We start from the raw sequence: 20,398 nt of genomic DNA, 5'->3' as shown, positions 1-20,398 counted from the left end.
CCACCAAATCAGAAAAGCTTTCTTAAAATGCTTGCTGGGGCGGGGGGAGATCTTCACCAATGGGAGCAGATCTGTTTGATTTCAACTACTGTATGTGTGGGTTTTTAACAGAATTAGGCCCCCAGTAATGAAGCTACAGCTCCCAATGAGTCTGACCCATGCATCTGAACCATGGGAGACCACTGATAGAGATCCTACCGCGAAGGCATGGGCTGGGGTAATTAATTGACTGTTAATTAATTATTAATTAAGTACAAACTCAATTATACTAATAGGGATAAACAGTGAAGCAATTTCATTGATACATTAAAATATAGAGGCTTAGACAAAATCATGAAGGAGAGGGCTTGGGATAACTTGCAAGCCACAATGGCTATGCTCTGCCTCCTCCATTGGAGACAGCAATGTTTCTGAATATCAGTTGCTGGAGACCACAGGAGAGGAAAGTCCTCTTGTGCTCGGATCCTGCTCACAGGTTTCTCATAGACATCTGTCTGGCCACTGTCAGAATTCTGGACTAGATGGGTCGCTGGCCTGATCCAGCAAAGCTCTTCTCATGTTAACAATTAAAATAAGAAGTTCAGGTGAAGAGATTAGGTGACTCCAGAGGGTCTAATTTGTGTTTGTGCCTCATTTCTCATTTTACCCTTAGTGGTGCTACAAAGGTCACTGCATGTGGAAAAACACCAACCAGCTGAAGCAAGATGGCAGCTGGGGAGCCTGGACGAAATTCGGCTCCTGCTCTCGGACATGCGGAACCGGCGTTCGCTTCAGAACAAGACTATGCAACAATCCTGCGTGAGTCGGCGGCGCTTCTCCCGCAACCTTTTGCACGCACAACGTCTTGGGGTGGATATAAGGAGGGTGCCCTCTGGGGAACACTATAGCCAGTGGCTCAAAAGAAAACAACAACTCAGGACTGCCTGGGTCAAAAGTCAGATAAGTGGAGAGATGGATCAGTGGGGTTTGTGGTCTGGATGGGGAGAGAGTGGGGGTCTGGGATCCGATCCAGCTTAGACCCACCCCCAAGCATTCTTTTCTCTCTCTCTTTGAAATCATTGTTATTTGGTTTCACAAATACAAAGTTACAAAAATCCAAATGTATATCCATATACAGAGATTCCTCCGAATCTTGGGACTTCTCCCCATCCCCTCCATAGGGTCCCATTTTGAACATTTAGAACTGCATATTCTTCCATACTCTAACTTTCACATCGATCCATATTATCCATAGTAACTGTTACAGTACAAGTGAATTCAAAATCATGCCAATGTTTCTATCTGCTTACAGTGGTCTCTTAAATAACTTATAAAAAAATTCCCATTCTTCTATAAAGTTTTTGTCCTCTTGGTTTCTGAGTTTTCTAGTCAGTTTTGCCATTTCAGCACAGTCCATCAACTTGGTTTGCCATTACTCTCTGGTAGGAACCTTGTCTTCTTTCCATCTTTGGGCTAGTAACATCTAGGCGGCTGTTGTTCCAGACATGAAAAGTTTTTTCCGTTCCTTTGGAATATTGGTACCTGAAATTCCTAATAAGAAAGCTTCTGGTTTCTTAACAAAAGTTATTTTAAACATTTCCCCCCATTTCATTATATATCATCTCCCAGAAAGCTTTTATCACCTTACAAGTCCGTCACATATGATAAAAGGTACCTTCAAGCATTCTAATTGGGCCTTGTTTCTCCCCATTAAGGCCTCATAACGGGGGTCAAGACTGTGCTGGCGTCAACTTTGAGTACCAGCTGTGCAACATGGAGGAATGCCCAAAGCATCACGAAGACTTCCGAGCCCAGCAGTGTCAACAACGCAACTCACATTTTGAGTACCAGAGCAGTAAACACCACTGGCTGCCTTATGAACATCCTGATGGTAAGTGATGGCCGGTCCTCTTCTGCAAAGAGCTGTTTCAAACGCTGCAAAGGAGTTGGGAAAGAAGAACAAATAGCAGATGTGCATTGCTCATTCCCCTCCACTAACTCTTTGCCCTCCAGTAGGGAAGCCATCAAAAAGCCACTTCTCAATAATAAATTCTTCTCTTGAGCCCTAATAACCAGAACTATTACAAAACGCAGTGACTGGATAAATATAACTAGGGAAGAAATTTTGTTATATCTTTATTCTATCAACTCGACAGAGTCTCTCGTGTAGTACAAATTGATCTCCTTTGATTAATGATGAGCCTGGCCTAAAAGAGGCTTTCATAGTGACCCTTCATAGCTTCTCTGACAATTTAGCGTGCTCAGGAAGCTAAGAATAGGGAGATGATAGAGAGACAGCTAGAAAGGTAGCTTTAGTCATTTATTGTATTTATATTAGGGCTGTTCAATACAGTCTTACCTTGGTTTTCGAACAGCCTAGTTCTCAAACGTTTTGGCTCCTGAATGATCAAAACCCGGAAGTGAGTGTTCCAGTTTTCAAATGTTCTTTTGGAAGCCAAGCGTCCAGTGGGGCTTCTGCGGCTTCCGATTGGCTTCAGGAACTTCCTGCAGCCAATCAGAAGCTGTTCTTTGGTTTTTGAACGTTTTGGAAGTCGAACAGACTTCTGGAATGGATTCTGTTTGACTTCCAAGGTATTAATGTAATTGTATTTATATTAGGTGCCTTCTGGTTCAGTCCAGGACTCATTTCAGTATCCGGGCTCATTTCCTGATTGGGCCTTGATCTGACCTGGCCATGATTTTGGGTCCCAAACTGAATCAGGGCCAGAGGGATTAATGTTAAACCACCCTGGGAATTGTAGCTCTGGGAGGAGAAAAAAGGGTCTACTAACAACTCTCAACAACATCGACAAACTGCATCTCCCATAATTCTTTGAGGAAAGCCATGATGGTTTAAAGTGATTTGAAGGATTGATGTGAATGTGGTCTGTGCTGCTTGTGTAATCCAACAATTGTTCATGGGTTTGGACACATATTTTGTTCACATTTCTACACCGTGTAGCTACCAAAAGATGCCAACTCTACTGCCAGTCCAGAGAGACAGGAGATGTTGCCTACATGAAACAACTCACCCATGATGGGACTCGCTGTTCATACAAAGACCCCTTCAGCATCTGTGTGCGTGGGGAATGTGTGGTGAGTGAGGTCTTCCTGACCATCCCAGTTGCTCTTTCTAGCTGGAGCTGTACACAAAAGACCTTGTAAGACGCGTTCAGCCAAATATACATGGAATATACATGGTGTGACTTCTTTTTTAAAATCAATTTATTTGGTTTTACAAATATAAGTTTATAATAATACCAAATACATATCCATATAAAGAGATTTCTCTTAATCTAGAGACTTCCCCCATCCCCTCCATGGGTCCTATTGTCAACATTTTCAACTGCGTATAATTTCGTAATCTATATTTTGTATCCATCCACATTATCCATAGTGTCTGTTGCGTTAACCCTAACCCTAAAAATCACTGCGGGAGGCAGTGGAAGACAGGAGTGCCTGGCGTGCTCTAGTCCATGGGGTCACGAAGAGTCAGGCACGACTAAACGACTAAACAACAACAACACCAATGTTCTCATCTGCTTACAGTGCTCCCCTAAATAAATTATAATTTTTTCCCATTCTTTAAAAAAGTTTTTGTCCTCTTGCTTCCTGAGCTTTTCAGTCAGCTTTGCCATTTCGGTATAGTCCATCAGCTTAGTTTGCCATTCCTCTCTGACAGGGACTCTTTCTTCTTTCCATCTCTGGGCTAGTATCATCCGTGCGGCTGTTGTCACATAAACATGGTGTGACTTAATTGGAGAGGGTGAAGGACAAAATTCTTTTATGAGAGAAGGTCTCATGCTCAGTTGCCAGCAATGTTTTCCTCCCTGTGTGTTTCTTTGTTACAGCTTTGCATTGAAGAGTTGCCCCTGACATTTCAGGGGGTGGGGGTCTAAAGCTCAGCTCCTCTCATTTTTCTGGGGGCAGCTCTGCAAAGCAGCCCCTTAGCAAAGCAGCAGAGAAGCAACGGAAGTGGTTTGAAGAGCTGACCCCATAAAATTTTGGTCTGGGATAAGGTGGTCGCCTGAAGAAGGTAGATTTTGATCCACTGCCAGTGTGGTGTAGTGGTTAAGAGCGGTAGTCTCGTAATCTGGGGAACCGGGTTCGCGTCTCTGCTCCTCCACATGCAGCTGCTGGGTGACCTTGGGCTAGTCACACTTCTCTGAAGTCTCTCAGCCCCACTCACCTCACAGAGTGTTTGTTGTGGGGGAGGAAGGGAAAGGAGAATGTTAGCCGCTTTGAGACTCCTTAAAGGGAGTGAAAGGCGGGATATCAAATCCAAACTCTTCTTTTGTGAGGTGCTTTTCAAAGAGGGATAGGCAGGCAATCTCCTCCAGCTTGGATTTTAATCTGATCTGGAGAAGAACATGGGAGCTCCTGATGCTCACTTCTCCTTTGAAGCAAGCATTACCAAGTACCTGAAACTCATTGAGGCCCTGAGCTGGAAGAATTTTGCCAGCTTCTCTGCTTAAAACTTCCAATGGTTATGCCTGAGACGCAACCCGTTGAAGAAAATGACATCAAAATTCTGCACAGATTCCAAAAATTCTTTGCCAGGAAATGTGGAATTCCACAATCTGCATAAGTATATTCTGTAAGGCCAGAATTTGCCTGGCTTCTGCAAGTCATGAATGGACGCAGTAAGTTGTGCAGAGTAACCCCTGAACTGCCAAAATTGCTTTTGAGTCCCTGAAGTTTACTCGGCCATATAAACTAGAGCAGGCATGAAGAACTGAATGCAGTTGGGGGTCTGAATCCTTATCTCCCCACCCCTCATGGGCAGGTTTGATAGGTGGGTGGAGCCCCTCACCTTTCAATCACCTGACACCACAATGACATCCTCTGCTGGTGCTTGCAAAGCCATTAGTTAGTGCTTTGAAAGCCCAGTGCAAAGTGTCTTGGGCCTGCAAACCCCTTTTTAGCCCAGCTGCATTTTTGCCCATCAAACCTGCAAAGCAGGTCGGCATCTCTTGACTGAAATAGCCTCATGGGCCAAAGGGTGGGCCTAATTAGACTTCATGGCTGAAGGTTCCCAACCACTGAACCAGAAACTTGCTCCTCACTTCCTCTTCTTTTTGGGTGATAAATGCAAAGATCTGCCAGAAACTGTATTAGATGCTTGGTATCAAAACCTGCTGTTATGGAGCACACATAACACCTGCACTTTCATTGGGGGGAAAATATTAGGAGTTGCAAATTTGACCTGTGCATTTGATTCTATACATTTCCAAACAATGCTTCTTCTGATTCTCTGCTCTGATGATACTGTGACTGTCTCTTTTTACAGAAAGTGGGCTGTGACAAGGAAATCGGGTCCAACAAAGCTGAAGACAAGTGTGGAGTATGCGGGGGAGATAACTCTCACTGCCGGACGATCAAAGGGACCTTCACTAGAATCCCTAAGAAACCTGGTAGGGATACCTCTACCTCCATGACTCTTCCATATTACCATTAGTTTCCATTGCTGTCCCTCACCTCTGCAGAGGAGAAAAGGTGATGAAAGCCTAAATCTCAACATGAAGTGCTTTGACCATGATTGCAAATGTTCACATGAACTGACTTCAAATATTCGTGTGGACTGGAATTGGTTTAATACAGGTCACAGCAGGGCAGCCAGCCTGTAACCCTTTAGATGTTGTTTTCGCTACCATCCTACCTATTGGCCATCCAGACTGAAGCTATTGAAGTCCAACATCAGTGTTAAACTGATTCCAGTCTGCACAACTATTTGGAGTCATTTCGTGCAACCATTTGAAGTCAACTGGAAATGGAAATTTCAAACTGATTTGCAGACCTTTAAACTGAGCTTTTGAATGATCCACAGTACAACAGCATGTCATGCTTCAATTATTTTTATTTATTTATTTTCAATATATCCAAGACGTTTTGCGGTAAGTTCAGGACACCAGTTGAAGCATTTGCAAAGCTAGCAAATGCAGAAAATCCTGTTAGCTGGTGTTTGAGGATGATCTTTGTCCTTGGGGCAGTGTTTGAAGCATTGATTTTCCATTCCACAATCATATTTCACAATTATTTATCATTAGATTCCATTTTTGTTTGGCATTGCAAGAAAAAAATCTAATCAACCTCTTCCAACAGGGAAACAATTAAGCAAGAGGTGCCAAAATGAACTCAAGGTTCTGGAAAATGAAATCTGCAAGTATCCAATTGATTTTTCACAGTCTTAATTTTCATTGACTTGATGTTTTAAAGTAAAAGAGAACTGCTGCAATGTGTGTAAAAATCTTTCAAACTGAGTTTTGAACAGAACTGATTCATGCTTGATTGATTTTTTTTTTAAAAAAGCGCTCCTATGAAGACTCAGTCAATGAAAACTCAAGACTTCCATGCCCTAAATTACTAACAAAAGACATTCTGTTTAAGGGAAGACAAGAGGCGCGTTCACTTTGCCTAAAGGAGCTCGTGATGTTTCTGTTTCTGAAAACAGAGAATCTAAAAATATTCTGGGTAAGTTTTGACTCTTTGCAGAAATTTGGGCATCCATAGCCGCCGCAGAACCATTTTTTCTTCTTGTATTACTTCTAATTGCTGACCAGTCACTTACAGGAAAAGCAAACTCAGGCAAATCATTTTATGCTTCCAATGGGAGCTTCTTGAAAGCCGACAATATTCTGACCATGAACTATATTCACTGAAGTATGTCAAACAGTAAGCTGAAATTCTTAGGGTGATGAATTTGGCTTGCGATAGCAGCTTCTGTGCTTCCACAAAATGGCCCACTGGCCTGATCTCAGCCACTGGGGAAGAAATGAATTCTTAACAATATGTATTTATCATTCTGGAAAGGATCTAACTGACAGATGATAACAGGGGTGAATGATCCCTGTGTCCTTCTATTTTCATTCCACAAAACATAGGAAACAAAAATGCTTTGTCTAAATTACCCAGATTGCTTTGGTTCGCCAGAGAACAAAATGAAGTAAGTGGCTTGCAATAAGATTGCCTTTCCCCTCCTCTTTCATGAAAATATGGGAAATGCAAGGCTGCCTAATCGCCAATATTGCAAACATACTGGTCCTTAAGTTGACTGTTCATGGGTTTATGGATGCACCTCTTCTGCAAATGGGGCCAACCTCTTCTTGCAACCTACTAACCCTAGCAATTATTTTTCTCTCTCTCCTTTTGTTTCTCTTCTGCCTTCTCCCAATGCCTTGCTGCACATGCCAAAGGCTACCTTAAGATGTTTGACATCCCTCCAGGTGCTAGACATGTGTCTGTCCAAGAAGACGAGGCTACCCCTCACATTCTTGGTAAGTGCTTCCTGTGCTTAGGTTTGACCATGCTGCCAACAACTCTAATAGACCTAACCCCACTTTCCAGAAGATGCCCAGGAGGACCATTGCGGATGTTACCCTGGCCACTTGGGGAGTCTGAGTGGTACCTCCTGTGGTTCAGGTTGTGGAGCAATTCACTTGACATTGTGACATTGTGTTTCATTATCACTTTTATAACCCGTGGAACTCAATTCAGCATAGGGAAGAGTTAAGAACATAAGAAGATACCTGCTGGATCCAGAATCCTGTTCTCACAATAATTGTCAGGCATGGAGAGTACTCATCTCCCTTCGGTAACTTCACAGATAAGAATTAACAAGCGGTTGAGAGATTTATAGCATCATTATTGCAGCATCATGTTACGAGCACAAATACACAGCTCTCTGCAAGGAGGAGGAGGAGAAGAAGAAGAGGAGTTTGGATTTGATATCCCGCTTTATCACTACCCTAAGGAGTCTCAAAGCAGCTAACATTCTCCTTTCCCTTCCTCCCCCACAACAAACACTCTGTGAGGTGAGTGAGGCTGAGAGACTTCAGAGAAGTGTGACTAGCCCAAGGTCACCCAGCAGCTGCATGTGAAGGAGCAGAAACGCGAACCCAGTTCACCAGATTACGAGACTATTACACCACACTGGCTACAGTGTGGAGGGCAGTGTGTGGCTAATTTAGACAACTGGAGGGCAGTTGGCTACTCTAAATCCTCCTCCCAACTTCCGCAGCATTTTGGGCGCCAGCGAGAAGTTCCTCCCTCCCTCTGACTCCTTTGCTCTCTGATACGCTTGGACCTCTGAGTCTGTGGTGGTGGTGAGGGGTCCCCCACACTCCCAAGTGACATCTCAAGTCGCTGCCCCCTCCCTTCTGGTTCTCTTGTCATTATCTCAAAAGTGGGTAACTCCTCCCTAAACTGTTCAGCTTCTCTCTCTCTGCTTCTGAACACACTGTGGAGGGGGGGCAGCTCTTCCCCCTCCAGCTCTCCATCAGAGAGAAGCTGGTCTTCCATAGAACATAGTCCCCAGTCCTCGTCTTCAGACCAATCCCTGACAATAACCAACCAGATGCCCATGGGAAGCTCACAAGAAGGACCTGGGTGTTCTCCTCATTTGTGTTTTCCAGCTACTGGTATTCTTAGGCCTACTGTCTTCAACAGTGGATGTTGAACAACCCTATTGAGGCTAGTAGCCATTGTCTGGTCCTGTTTTATAACCATCCAAGTGGTAGTCGTCACCACTTCTTGTGGGAGCAAGCATCCATATTTTAATGATGCAAAGTGTTTAGAAGCACTTCTTTCCAGTCTGTCCTGAATCTTTCAACCTCCATGCGCTGAACAGACCCAGACCTCCTTTGCTTTATCACAGTTGCTGCATCCTGTCTATCTGGGTGTACATCTAAGATGCTTAAATAGTAGACCAAAGAAATGTAATGTGTGAATGAGGCAAAGATGTTTAGTAACCTGAATCAGAGAGCTAGAAATGGATGCAGCTCCCTGCTGAGTTTATATTCCATCATGAAACCAGCTTTCCTGCCATGTAGGTCATGCCAAGGCACTTCGTTTGAGCAGGCAAGTGAATCTGGCCAAAAACTGAAGCTTAAAAACATTTGGTTGAGCTTGGCCTGGCCCTGTCAATTTCTGCTTCACATAAGTCACTAACTATGATAGGAAGGAGATTCCGACTAAACATCAGGAAGAGTTTTCTGACAGTAAGAGCTGTTTGACAGTGAAACGGACTCCCTCAGGAGGTTGTCGACTCTTCTTCCTTGGAGGTTTTTAAGCAAATGAAAGACTGGAGGAACTGCTACCCAAAGTAGTTTGGTCTCTCTTAATACATGGCTATGCATTTACAAGGTGGTGCTTCATTTGCTACCGATTTTATTGTGGGTGTTCTTGTTATTATTTTAAATTGTGCTTTTTCAAATCCATTTCTGTCTGATGTATTGAGTATGCAGACACAATTTAGCTTTGCAGAATTATATCACTTAAGGTGGTATTTGATCAACAGAGTCATGCCGCCATCTCCCACCCCCCATGTTTCCATTCAAAAGTTTACATTCTGAGGCATCAGTAATATTGTGCAGTTGCAGCTAGCGCTTTTGAGCTTTAGAAAAGCACATTATTCATCTTCCCAACATTTGTGTCTCAGAACGTTGCCATGTACTGTATTTAAAAATATCAGTCAGGAGGAATCAATTCCAATAATTTCAGATGATTTGCCGGCCATCTGAAATCTAAACCCCTCAAAGAAATAATAGCTGGTCCTTGAGAAATCAATAAGATGCTCCTTTGGTGCAGATAGTCGTTATATGAGCTCTTTTAAAGCTGATGTTCTCTCTCAGTCCACTGTTGATTTGCTGATATTCACTATAATGGCATATTTTAGGATGATGAGCAATCAAAGGATCCACAGATGGGAGGCGATTAAACTAAGTGGTGGGCCTCATCTTGAAAGCATGTAAGGAAGAGACGACAAAATAAATAGCTTAGCCATTTTATAATATCATTATTCAACAGAATTGGAGATGAATGAGGAGCTATATCAATTTGTCATGCAAAAGTCATGAAGCTGTAAGAAAACTGAGGGGCCAGGAAAGCTGATCCCTCAGGAAGTAGGGGTGACAGGGTGGTAGAAAGACTTCATGCCAGCCCCTTTTCAGAACCCATTAAGCCCCCAGAGATGAACACTATTCATTTAAAGAACATGCATTCACCCCCCCCCAAAAAAACTGGAAACTGTAGCTTATACCTCACAGAGCTACAGTTCCCAGAATCCTTCACAAATAGAACCCTGGATTTTTTTTTAGTGAAGGTATATACCTTAAATGTGTCCTAATTGTACTTTGAATGTTTGGAATGGATGTGATAGGGATGCGGGTGGCACTGCGATCTAAACCACTGAGCCTAGGGCTTGCTGATTGGAAGGTCGGCGATTCTAATCCCTGTGACGGGATGAGCTCCCGTTCCTCGGTCCAAGCTCCTGACAACCTAGCAGTTCGAAAGCACGTCAAAGTGCAAATAGATAAATAGGTACCGCTCCGGTGGGAAGATAAACGACGTTTCCATGCGCTGCTCTAGTTTCGCCAGAAGCGGCTCAGTCATGCTGGCCACAGGACCTGCAAAAACTGTCTGTGGACAAACATCAGCTCCCTTGGCCAGTAAAGCAAGATGAGCACCACAATCCCAGAGTCGTTTGCGACTGGACTTAACTGTCAGGGGTCCTTTACCTTTACCTTTTTATGGATGTGGTGTATCTCTCCTGGTTTGGTTACCCTTGACTTGATCAAGTCTGCAGAGATGGACAATCAACTGGTTGATCCAAATGAGCAGCAGGATATAGGGTGTTCCATGCTAGGGATCTGGCATAGATCACAATTGTATGCAATCAGTGGCATTTAATTCAGCGGGACTTCTGAATAAATTTGCATTGGCTTGTATAATGGTGAGCTGCGAGCCTGGAAGTCTCTGGTTCAAATCCCTAGGTGGGCAGACCAAGCTACTATTCTTTCAGCCTTAATCTGCACATTTGCAATATGGGAATGGAAGTCCTCCTGGCCTGTCATAAAGCTTGTTGTAATGAATGCTGCAATGATGAATATGAAGCGCTTAAACACTTGGGATTCACTCAATCTGAATAAGCCTCTCCTCAAAGGTTTACCGTAGTGCCTGAGGACACCTCCATTTCTATTTCTATTTTTTGCAGCAGCAGATTTTATTATTTTTATCAGCTTGTTTCCCAATGGGCCACTTTCCCCAGTTACATTGCTACAAAATAACTGCTGCAAATATCACTGTGTGTGCCCCCAAACTGCTGAAAAGTGCCCCCAGAGTCGTTCCACCGCCTCATGCACATTGAAAGCATTTCTGCATCAGCAGTGGTGGCTGGTGTCACTGATAGGGTGGGGAGCGGAGAGCCAGAAAGCCAGTGATGGGCAGAAGCAACTAAATCTAGTGTTATCTCCAGCCTCTTCCCTGAGAAGTTCTGCAAGGGCATCATGAAGCTAAGGAGGATGAAGCTGTCAGCCAGAGTCACCCCTGTTGGAAAAACGCCCGGGAAGTGTGCCACCTTCCCAAGACATCAAGGCGTTTCTCCGGTAATAAGCGACCCCTCCCTCCTGAGAGGAGCACACTCGTCTTCTAGCATCCCATCACAGAAGAAAGAGACAGTCAGTAGCTACACACTACTTTATTTACAGACTGTACACGGAGCTTTCATCCGACATGTCTGAGCAGCAGTACAGAAGTACGACTCAACACTCACTTCACCCAGAAGTGAAAGTAACTTATCCAGTTACTGAGAACAAGCAGAGACTTCCTGTCTCACACTCCCAGACATACACATGATGTCAACAACCATTGTGCTGCTTCTCGCAGCTGGTGAGATATAAAAATCCCAACAACCCCATGGTCTGGTTGCAAGTAAGAAGGCAGGAGGTGAGCTTGGTGGAATCGAGATTGAAGCTGGTGGGTGTCAGGAGCTTGGCCTACACTCGAGTAGGACCCTGGCAGAGACACATGCCTGACTGGCATGTTCCCTCCCTCCTGGTCATCCATTCGGGAGCTTCAAAAGCTTTCTTCTGCCCGAGCATCACAGTGACCGATGCCAACCTATACCGGCACACTTAGAGATCCACAGAGTCTTCACAGTTTGCATAACAGATCTCAGCAACTCAACATTTTGGCTAATCTACTTTATTTACATATAAACACACATGGAGTACTGCAACATGGCTCCCTCTCTCTCTAGCATAAGACAGCAAAGAGAAAAAGAACAAAGGACAATAGTCCCACTTCATGGAACACAGTAACACAAACTTCGTGTTTCCATCACATCCCACTCTGTGCAGTCAACACATACAACCGTCATGTGAAAGACAACAATCCCATGACTGCAATCATGGAGGAGGAATTCTAACAGTGGGACCCACCCTCCACTCAGCAATCTGCATCTTTCTTTCCTGCAGCTTCACTGCCAAAGAGATCTGATCTGATCTCCAAAAGCTACAGAATGCTCCCGATCATGGAATTGTAGAGTTGGAAGGGACTGTGAGGATCATACAGCCCAACCCTCTGCAATGCAGTAATCTCAAAGAAAGCATCCATGACAGATGGCCACCCAACCTCTGCTCAAAAACCTCCAAAGGAAAGTCTATCACCTTTCAAGGCAGTCCATTCCACTGTCAAACAGCTCTTACTGTCAGAAAATCCTTCCTAACATTTCATCAGCATCTTCTTTCTTGTAAATTGAATCCATTGGTTTGGGTCCTGCCCATTGGAGCAGCGTAAAACTAGCTTCCTACATCTGACAGCCCTTAATATATTTGAAGATGGCAATAATTTCACCTCATTTAAAGGATCTAGGTGTTTCATTACCACCTCTTTCCCTATCTCGGACTGCAGCTCCCTTCCTCCAATATTCATTACAGTATTTTATCACCAGGTTGGGCTATTCTTTCACATCTGAGTGCAGACAGGGGCAGGAGAAAGAGGGCAGCCAATGTAATAGCTCTTTAGAAAAGCATGGAATAAGAGAATTGCAGAGTTGGAAGGGACCCTGAGGGTCATCTAGTCCAATCATTTTTGCCCTATGTAGGGCAAAACCCACAACCCTGATATTAAGAGTCTCATGCTCTGCCAATTGAGCTATGATCATAATGGTTAATCATAATAAACATTAGAACTTGTAAATGCAATAAAGGTAAAGGTAAAGGGACCCCTGACCATTAGGTCCAGTCGTGACCGACTCTGGGGTTGCGGTGCTCATCTCGTTTTATTGGCCAAGGGAGCCAGCGTACAACTTCCGGGTCATGTGGCCAGCATGACTAAGCCACTTCTGGTGAACCAGAGCAGCGAACAGAAACACCGTTTACCTTCCCGCCGGAGCGGTGCCTATTTATCTACTTGCACTTTGACGTGCTTTCGAACTGCTAGGTTGGCAGGAGCAGGGACCGAGCAATGGGAGCTCACCCCGTAGCGGGGATTCGAACCACCGACCTTCTGATCGGCAAGTCCTAGGCTCTGTGGTTTAACCCACAGCACCACCCATGTCCCTCAAATGCAATAAGGAACATTAATCAAATTAATGGGGAACTTGGGCAATGGGGTTTAAATTTGAGAAATGAAAAAGGAGTTAAGGGGGGAATGCACTTGAAAATAATAATGAAACAAATTTAAGTGGGAGTCATGGGGGGCAGGGAGTGGAAATTAATAATGAAATTAAGTCATTAAGGAGTAATGGGGTGAATATTAATAGTGGAATGAAATGAACAAGGAGTAATAATGAAATGAATTTAGTGTGGAGTGACGGGGGGAGTAGGGGAATTAATAGTGAAATGAGTTTTTAAAGGCTTAATGGGGAAAGGGGTGGAAATTAATGGTGAAATTGTTTTTTCAAACAGGAGAAAGAGGGGGAATAACTATTAAGTCTGTCTAACATTTACGATTAAATGTGAAAAAGAGTAAGACGCACTTTGGTTTTACCCTTGACATTTGGCCCTCAGCCTGAAAGGTATGTTGAACCATGGGACTCACCCCCACAAGAGAGCCATTGTGGTGTAGTGGTTAAGAGTGGTAGACTCGTAATCTGGTGAACTGGGTTCGCGTCTCCACTCCTCCACATGCAGCTGCTGGGTGACCTTGGGCTAGTCACACTTCTGTGAAGTCTCTCAGCCTCACTCACCTCACAGAGTGTTTGTTGTGAGGGAGGAATGGAAAGGAGAATGTTAGCCACTTTGAGACTCCTTAGGGTAGTGATAAAGTGGGATATCAAATCCAAACTCTTCTTCTTCTTGTGATGGCTTCCAACATGGATGGCTTTCAAAGAGTATGAGACAAATGGCTTATCAATTGCTACTAGCCGCGATGGCTGTGCTCTGTGTGCCTGACTGAAGGCAGTAGGCTACTGAAAACTGCAGGAGGGAAGAGTGCTCTTGTGCTTTGGTCTTCCTTGCGGGTTTCCTGCAGGTATCTGGTTGGCCACTGTAAGAACAGGTTGCAAGACTTGATGGACCGCTAGCCTGATCCAGCAGGCTTCTCTTGCACTCTTAAAATAGTTAGCCACCATTGGTGCCATGTAGTAATACAATATTGGCCCGACTATAAGCCGCATTCGCAAATAAAATTCAAGGCTTGTTTGTGGGTGTGGCTCGCCTCCCAGCACGACCACCCTGAACGGAGGCGGGGGGTGGCCGGCACTCAGCACCCTGCTCCCCAAGCCAGCGCTGGCGCGCGGCTCCAAATATAAGCCACACTTTAACTTTTCAAAGCTGGCAAAAATGTATAGGATGAGGGATAAAATTTTTTGGAAATGTAAAGATGTGGATGGAGACTTCTATCATATGTGGTGGACTTGCAATAAAGTAAAGACATTTTGGGAGTTGATTTATAATGAACTTAAGAAAATACCAAAAAATACCTTCCCCAAAAAGCCAGAGGCTTTTTTGCTTGGTTCGATGGGGAAGGAGATCAAGAAATCAGACCAAAGATTATTTATGTATGCCATAGCTGCTGCAAGGACTTTGTTGGACCAAAATTGGAAATTACAAGAAGTTCCCACCATTGCGGAGTGGCAGACAAAAATGATGGATTATGCGGAGTTAGCCAAACTGACCGGCATAATTCAGGATCAGGATGATCAGAGATTCCAGGAAAATTGGAGTAAATTTACTGTGTACTTAAAGGGCAACTGTAAAAATTTAAAGACACTGGCAGGATTGAAGTAATTCCTACAATATGGATAAGACAGATATGATGTAAAAAGTTAAAATACATGGTTGGTGTTGATAAGGGATACCCGCTGAAGGGAAGGAGGGAAGTCGCAAGCTCAGCAGAGCAAAAAGTTCATATGTTGATTAATGTATTGAAAAAGTGATTGTGCAAAGAAAATAATAAAAAATTATTGATAAAAAAACCTTTTCACAATTTGAATGGGGGTGTGTGGTTTATATTTGGGCCAATACGGTATTAGTTAGTATCAATGACCACCACTTTTTCTTTGATCTCTGGATTATCTTCAAATAACTCTAAAGTCAGCCCCCTTCCCCAGCTTCTCGTTGCATGTGCTTTCATTCATTTTCTCCCAGCCTGCCCTTGCTATTTTTTTTAATCTGCTTTGTTCTTCCAAATTAGCTCTAGAGAAACCATCTCTGCAGAGGCTACAGCTACTTTCATATTGTGCATGGAACACAGTGGGAGGGGTGAACTAAAGCTAAAAAGAAGCACTAGATAATGGGCTGAGAAGCTCTGGGTCTTGGGTGGCCACTTATTCATTGCTAATGAAAAGATGAACTGTGTCACCAAAAGGAGGAGGAGGAAAGAGAACACAGATTTGCACAAATTGTGTGAAGGCTAAATTTCATTTATTATATTTATTATAATTGAAATAAAAATGCATAGTGGGGAAGACTTGACAGGTGACCCTAGTCAAACTGTGGCTTGGCAACTTCAAGGTCCCTGATCTCCCTTCTTAAGGTTCTTTAAATGGATTGGGAATGGGCAGCCCTTTACACAGAGGATGTCATCAAATAGATTGCATTCTGTAAAATAGAACACATCACTGCCCTATCGGGATCGCTAAACGAGAACCTAAATTTAATGGCATCAAGACAATGCAAAATGAAGGTCCAAGTGCCTTTTGTATTGTCTTTAAGACATGGCCACCCACCCAATTTAATTGCAATGGTTAATCAGCCACCATTTCTGCTTTTATTCCTTCCAGCTGTTAAGAACCAGGCAACGGGTCACTATATTTTGAATGGCAAAGGAGAGGGATCTGGCTCTCGTTCCTTCATTGATCTCGGCTTAGAGTGGGAGTACCACATAGAAGATGACATAGAAACCCTTCAGACGGATGGGCCATTGTATGATGCTATCGTTGTGTTGGTAGGTCATGATCCATTTTCTGTTTCGTAGAGTTTTCTGGTGTGACCAACAGGGCCTGTTCCAGGCCAAGCAGTATCAACTTGGGAGATCCACTCACAAAACCAACAAGGACATAGCCATGTGGTTGTGACAAAGTAGTTCTGCCCAAATTGTGAGTTTCAAAACTAGAGGCAACCCATCAGTCATACACAGATGGGGTGAACATGAATGGGACCTAAGATGCACCTTGTATCTGTCTCTGTGCCCTTCATATATTCCAGTCTATTTCTGAGTCACTTTGTGCTCTACACTTCAATCCAGGGTCGGATTTAGGTTCATAGCTGTCAACCTTTTCCTTTTCTTGCTAGGAATCCTATTTGGAATAAGCGAAATTCCCTTAAAAGGGGGGAAATGTTCACAGCTATGTTTAGGTTTGATGAGGCCCTAAGCTACTGAAGGTAATGGGGCCCTTTATATGTCCAGCTGTCCTTTGTCAACAACAAATTGTCACTGTTTTTTGTGCTGAATATATATGCTATATGGTAATTTATGGACCTAATAGGTATCTAAAGCCATTTTATTTGTTTGTAACTTATATTTTGGAAAGGTACGTCCAGGTTTTTTTCCTTTATTTTTTTTTGGGGGGGGGGCCAAGAGAGTGGGGCCCTAAGCTATAGCTTGTTTAGCTTATACGTAAATCTGGTATTGCTTCAATCTTTGATTCTGGTTCCTATCTACTCTGTGTAAAATGAAGCTCTGTCTTCTCCGTTCACTTTTATGGGGGATCTGAAAATGGCTAATAATCTGTAAGGACTGAAAAGGAAGGGAGCAGTTAGAATTAGTACAGTAAAGATTATATTTCCTTAACAGCGCATGAAGAGAAGCAGTCAGAAGCTCTGCAGTCTCCTCCAGCCACCATTGCCTGTCGGCATGAAAACTTCTGAATGCTCAGTAGGGAAAGCATAGGTTATAGGTGCCTTCTTTGGAGTTATGGGTATGATATTTAGATAGGCTCTGTGGCCACCCTTATTTGTGACTTTCCCTCCTGGATTGTAGCTGGATGTTTTCAATGGTCTGGCTGTCCCATCAGCCTGGAACCAGCCTGGAACTCAGTCTAGTGACCTCCACATGGTACATATTATCCTGGCTCCCAGCAGATGAAGGACTTCTATGCATAATGTGGTTCCTACCAGAAATGTTAATGATCAAATCACTGCATAGGCAAATTAGAGGTCAAAGTCACCACAGGTGCAAGCCATGGCTAGGCTAGCTAAGATGTTGATCCAACAGTTGGCAATGCCCTCTAACTCTGATTAGAAAAGAGTGAAGTAGGAATGGCTTTAGTGTGGCAAACATGGAGCATCTTTGGGCTGCACAAGAGAATGGGAATGGCTTCTGGTGGCTAGGCCTAAGCTGTCTGTTCTGGCCAGCGATGGGTGATGAAACAGCACCACCTGTGGGGTGCCTCCTGCAGCTCAGGTGCTGGTGCCAGGGACTGGCATGGAACAAAAGAGTGACAGCCCACTAGGTCCCTCTCCAAGATCATGCTGCTCATTGGCTGAGTCCCCACCATCACCAGGCAGCTCAGATATCTCACAAGACCCTAACATACCTTGTTCCAGGCCACTGGGTCCCTCCCCAGAGTCGTCAGCCTCCAACTCTTCACGCTGCTCCCACCTCTCAGTCTGATCTGACCAGCCCCTCCAAGACATCTCCTCAAAACTCATAACACATATCCCATCAGCCTCAGCCAGCACAACCGTGACCATGGATGATGGAGGCTATAGTCCACTAATATCAGGAGGGCATCAGGTTGGGGAAGGCTGCCCTCAACACTACCAGCCACAATAGCAGGGCAACCATCAACTTTTGAGTTGGGTATTCTTGTTTTTTATCATCTGCTAAGGTACAGCAAATACTGTATCTTCCTCTCTTGTGGCTCTGAAAAGCAAAGAAAATTCCTAAAGGAAAGAAGTGCCCATGTTTCCATCTACTGACATTATGTCCCATTTGCTCAACCTTTTGACAGATCATTCCTCGGGACAACGTCACACAGTCGAGCCTGACATACAAGTACATAATCCACGAGGATTCGGTCCCCAATGTCAACAGCAACAATGTACTTCAAGAGGACCTGGATACGTTTGAGTGGGCTTTGAAGAGTTGGTCCCAATGTTCCAAGCCTTGTGGAGGAGGCAAGTCATAGTATTGTCTGGTGTGAGGGAGTAGAAGAATATATTGGAGAACTGTATGTGTCTTTTTAGTGCCCATACATGCAGGGGTGGGGGAAGGGGGGTGTGGTGGGGGCGGACTGCCCTGGGTGTCACCACTGAAGGGGATGACAAAATGCTGGGTGGCACGGGCTCTGCAGCGCACCCAAGCCACACGTCTCTCCTGGGAGGGACACAGTGGCTTGAGGGCCTACAGGCTCCGCGCTGTCCCAAACAGTCCGCCTGTTGCCTCCCCCTCAGCTGTAGGGCGGCTGAGTAGGAGAAGGTAGGTAGACTCCTTGGAGGTCCTGTGGAGCGTCCTGCCCTGGTTTGCCCTGCCCTGCGGGCGGCTGGCCCCACCCCTGGGTGCAGGGCATGCGTGCCGCCCCAGGTACCTGATCGGCTTGCTCCGCCGCTGTGCACATGAAGAGTTGTATTTGACAGAACCACAGAGTGAGCAGAACAATTTTCACTGACGCAATGGAATCTCCCTTCCTTCTGCTCCCTCTGTGTGCCCCCACCCACACCAAAGCTACTCTGGGAATTTCTCCCAACCATCCAAAAAAGAGCCGCAAAAAGATCCCGTTGAGCACATGGATTGGCAATATGGACAAACTACCGTATTTTTCGTCCCATAGGACGCACTGGCCCATAGGATGCACCTAGTTTTTTTGGGGGGGGGAATAAAGGGGAAAATTTTTTCCTTTATTTCCCCCCCAAAACCAGGTCGGGGAATCCAAACCAGGTTGGGGAACAGCGGGATGGTGGTGCTGCACCTCCCCGCTGTCCCCCGAGCTTGTGGGGCTGCCCGATGTCTGCCCGAAGCGTGGGGCGCTCTGCTTCAGGGCGCCCCACGCTCCGTGCAGCAGGCTGCTATCCGCAGCCTAGGGAGCCCCGCGGGAACTCCTGCAGGGCTCCCTAGGCTGCGGATGTCTTCCTGAAGCCTGGAGAGCGAGAGGGGTCGGTGCGCACCAACCCCTCTCGCTCTCCAAGCTTCAGCGAAAGCCTGCATTCGTCCCATAGGACGCACCCAGATTTCCCCTGCATTTTTGGAGGGGAAAAATTGTGTCCTATAGGGCGAAAAATACGGTAGTTACTTATGAACAAATTGCATATCGACGCAAATTAAGAATGGATAAATATGAAGAAATTTGGAAGGAATACTTAAGAGATAAAGCGGAAAGTGGTGGGAAGTAGGGGGAGGAGAGGTGAGGAAATATTGATAAAAAGGTGTAGTTATAGGTATATCAGTACTCAAATCTGAATTGTTAAATTGTGTTATTAGTGTTATTGTGGTTTTTGTTGTATGTGTTTTTTGTGTTTGCTCTTTGTATTGAAAAAATGTTTAATTTTTTTAAGAGTTGGGGGGTACACAAGGGGGAGAGAGGGAGGGAAATGGTTCCACTTGTGATTCTGTTGGATTCAGTCCAAAGTAGTTGCAAAGCCCAAAACACGGTGATCTTCTGTAATAAATTAAAAACTGCACCGAATTCTGCACTTTGAATGACACTGGAGAGCTGATTGTGTTTGCATTGTATATGTGGGTGGGTGTTTTTTCCCCCCTTTACTGAATTGTTGTTTGGTTTCCATCCCCAGGTTTCCAAGACACTAAGTATGGGTGCCGCAGGAAGAGTGATAGCAAAATGGTACACCGCAGCTTCTGTGAAGCCAGCAAAAAACCCAAGCCCATTCGTAGGATGTGCAACCTTCAGGAATGTACGCAGCCATTGTAAGCATCTGCTCCTGTTCAGTGATGTATTGGCACCAGCAGTGTGGGGTCAAAAAAGCTTCATCCAAGCAGGCATAGAGTCTCTCCTCAGTGAAACAACAGGCAGCCAGATTCAGTGATAGGTCCTGCTAGTTGATTTCCCACAATTTACCAAGGCAGCATATTACGGACGACAGGAAATACATCAAGTGCTAACCCCAAAGCTATAATCCAGCTGTCTTGAAGGCTTTGTTTTGGAATCGAAGATTACACTTTGCAGCCTTCTGCCTCTCCTGCACATCCTCAAGTTTCTGCATACTTGGGCTGAAAGTTTGCTGCCTTTATCTATGTGATA

At 44.6% G+C, this 20,398-nt stretch overlaps 1 protein-coding gene across 1 annotated transcript in view; it reads left to right on the top strand.

The window, feature by feature from the left end:
* ADAMTS3 (ADAM metallopeptidase with thrombospondin type 1 motif 3) overlaps positions 1-20,398 on the top strand; it is a 131,651-nt gene that overhangs the window by 90,534 nt on the left and 20,719 nt on the right. The window contains exons 12-19 of the mRNA XM_053404496.1: positions 653-798; positions 1,695-1,870; positions 2,942-3,075; positions 5,270-5,393; positions 7,173-7,253; positions 15,983-16,146; positions 18,155-18,320; positions 19,932-20,064. Of these exons, the coding sequence (XP_053260471.1) occupies positions 653-798; positions 1,695-1,870; positions 2,942-3,075; positions 5,270-5,393; positions 7,173-7,253; positions 15,983-16,146; positions 18,155-18,320; positions 19,932-20,064 (1,124 nt within the window). The remainder of the gene's footprint in view (positions 1-652; positions 799-1,694; positions 1,871-2,941; positions 3,076-5,269; positions 5,394-7,172; positions 7,254-15,982; positions 16,147-18,154; positions 18,321-19,931; positions 20,065-20,398) is intronic.

This window comes from Podarcis raffonei, chromosome 9 (assembly GCF_027172205.1).
Source record: "Podarcis raffonei isolate rPodRaf1 chromosome 9, rPodRaf1.pri, whole genome shotgun sequence".
In the NCBI taxonomy this organism is placed as follows: domain Eukaryota; kingdom Metazoa; phylum Chordata; class Lepidosauria; order Squamata; family Lacertidae; genus Podarcis; species Podarcis raffonei.
The sequence above is the reverse complement of the archived record's forward strand: the minus strand, read 5'-3'. Positions and strand labels throughout refer to the sequence as shown.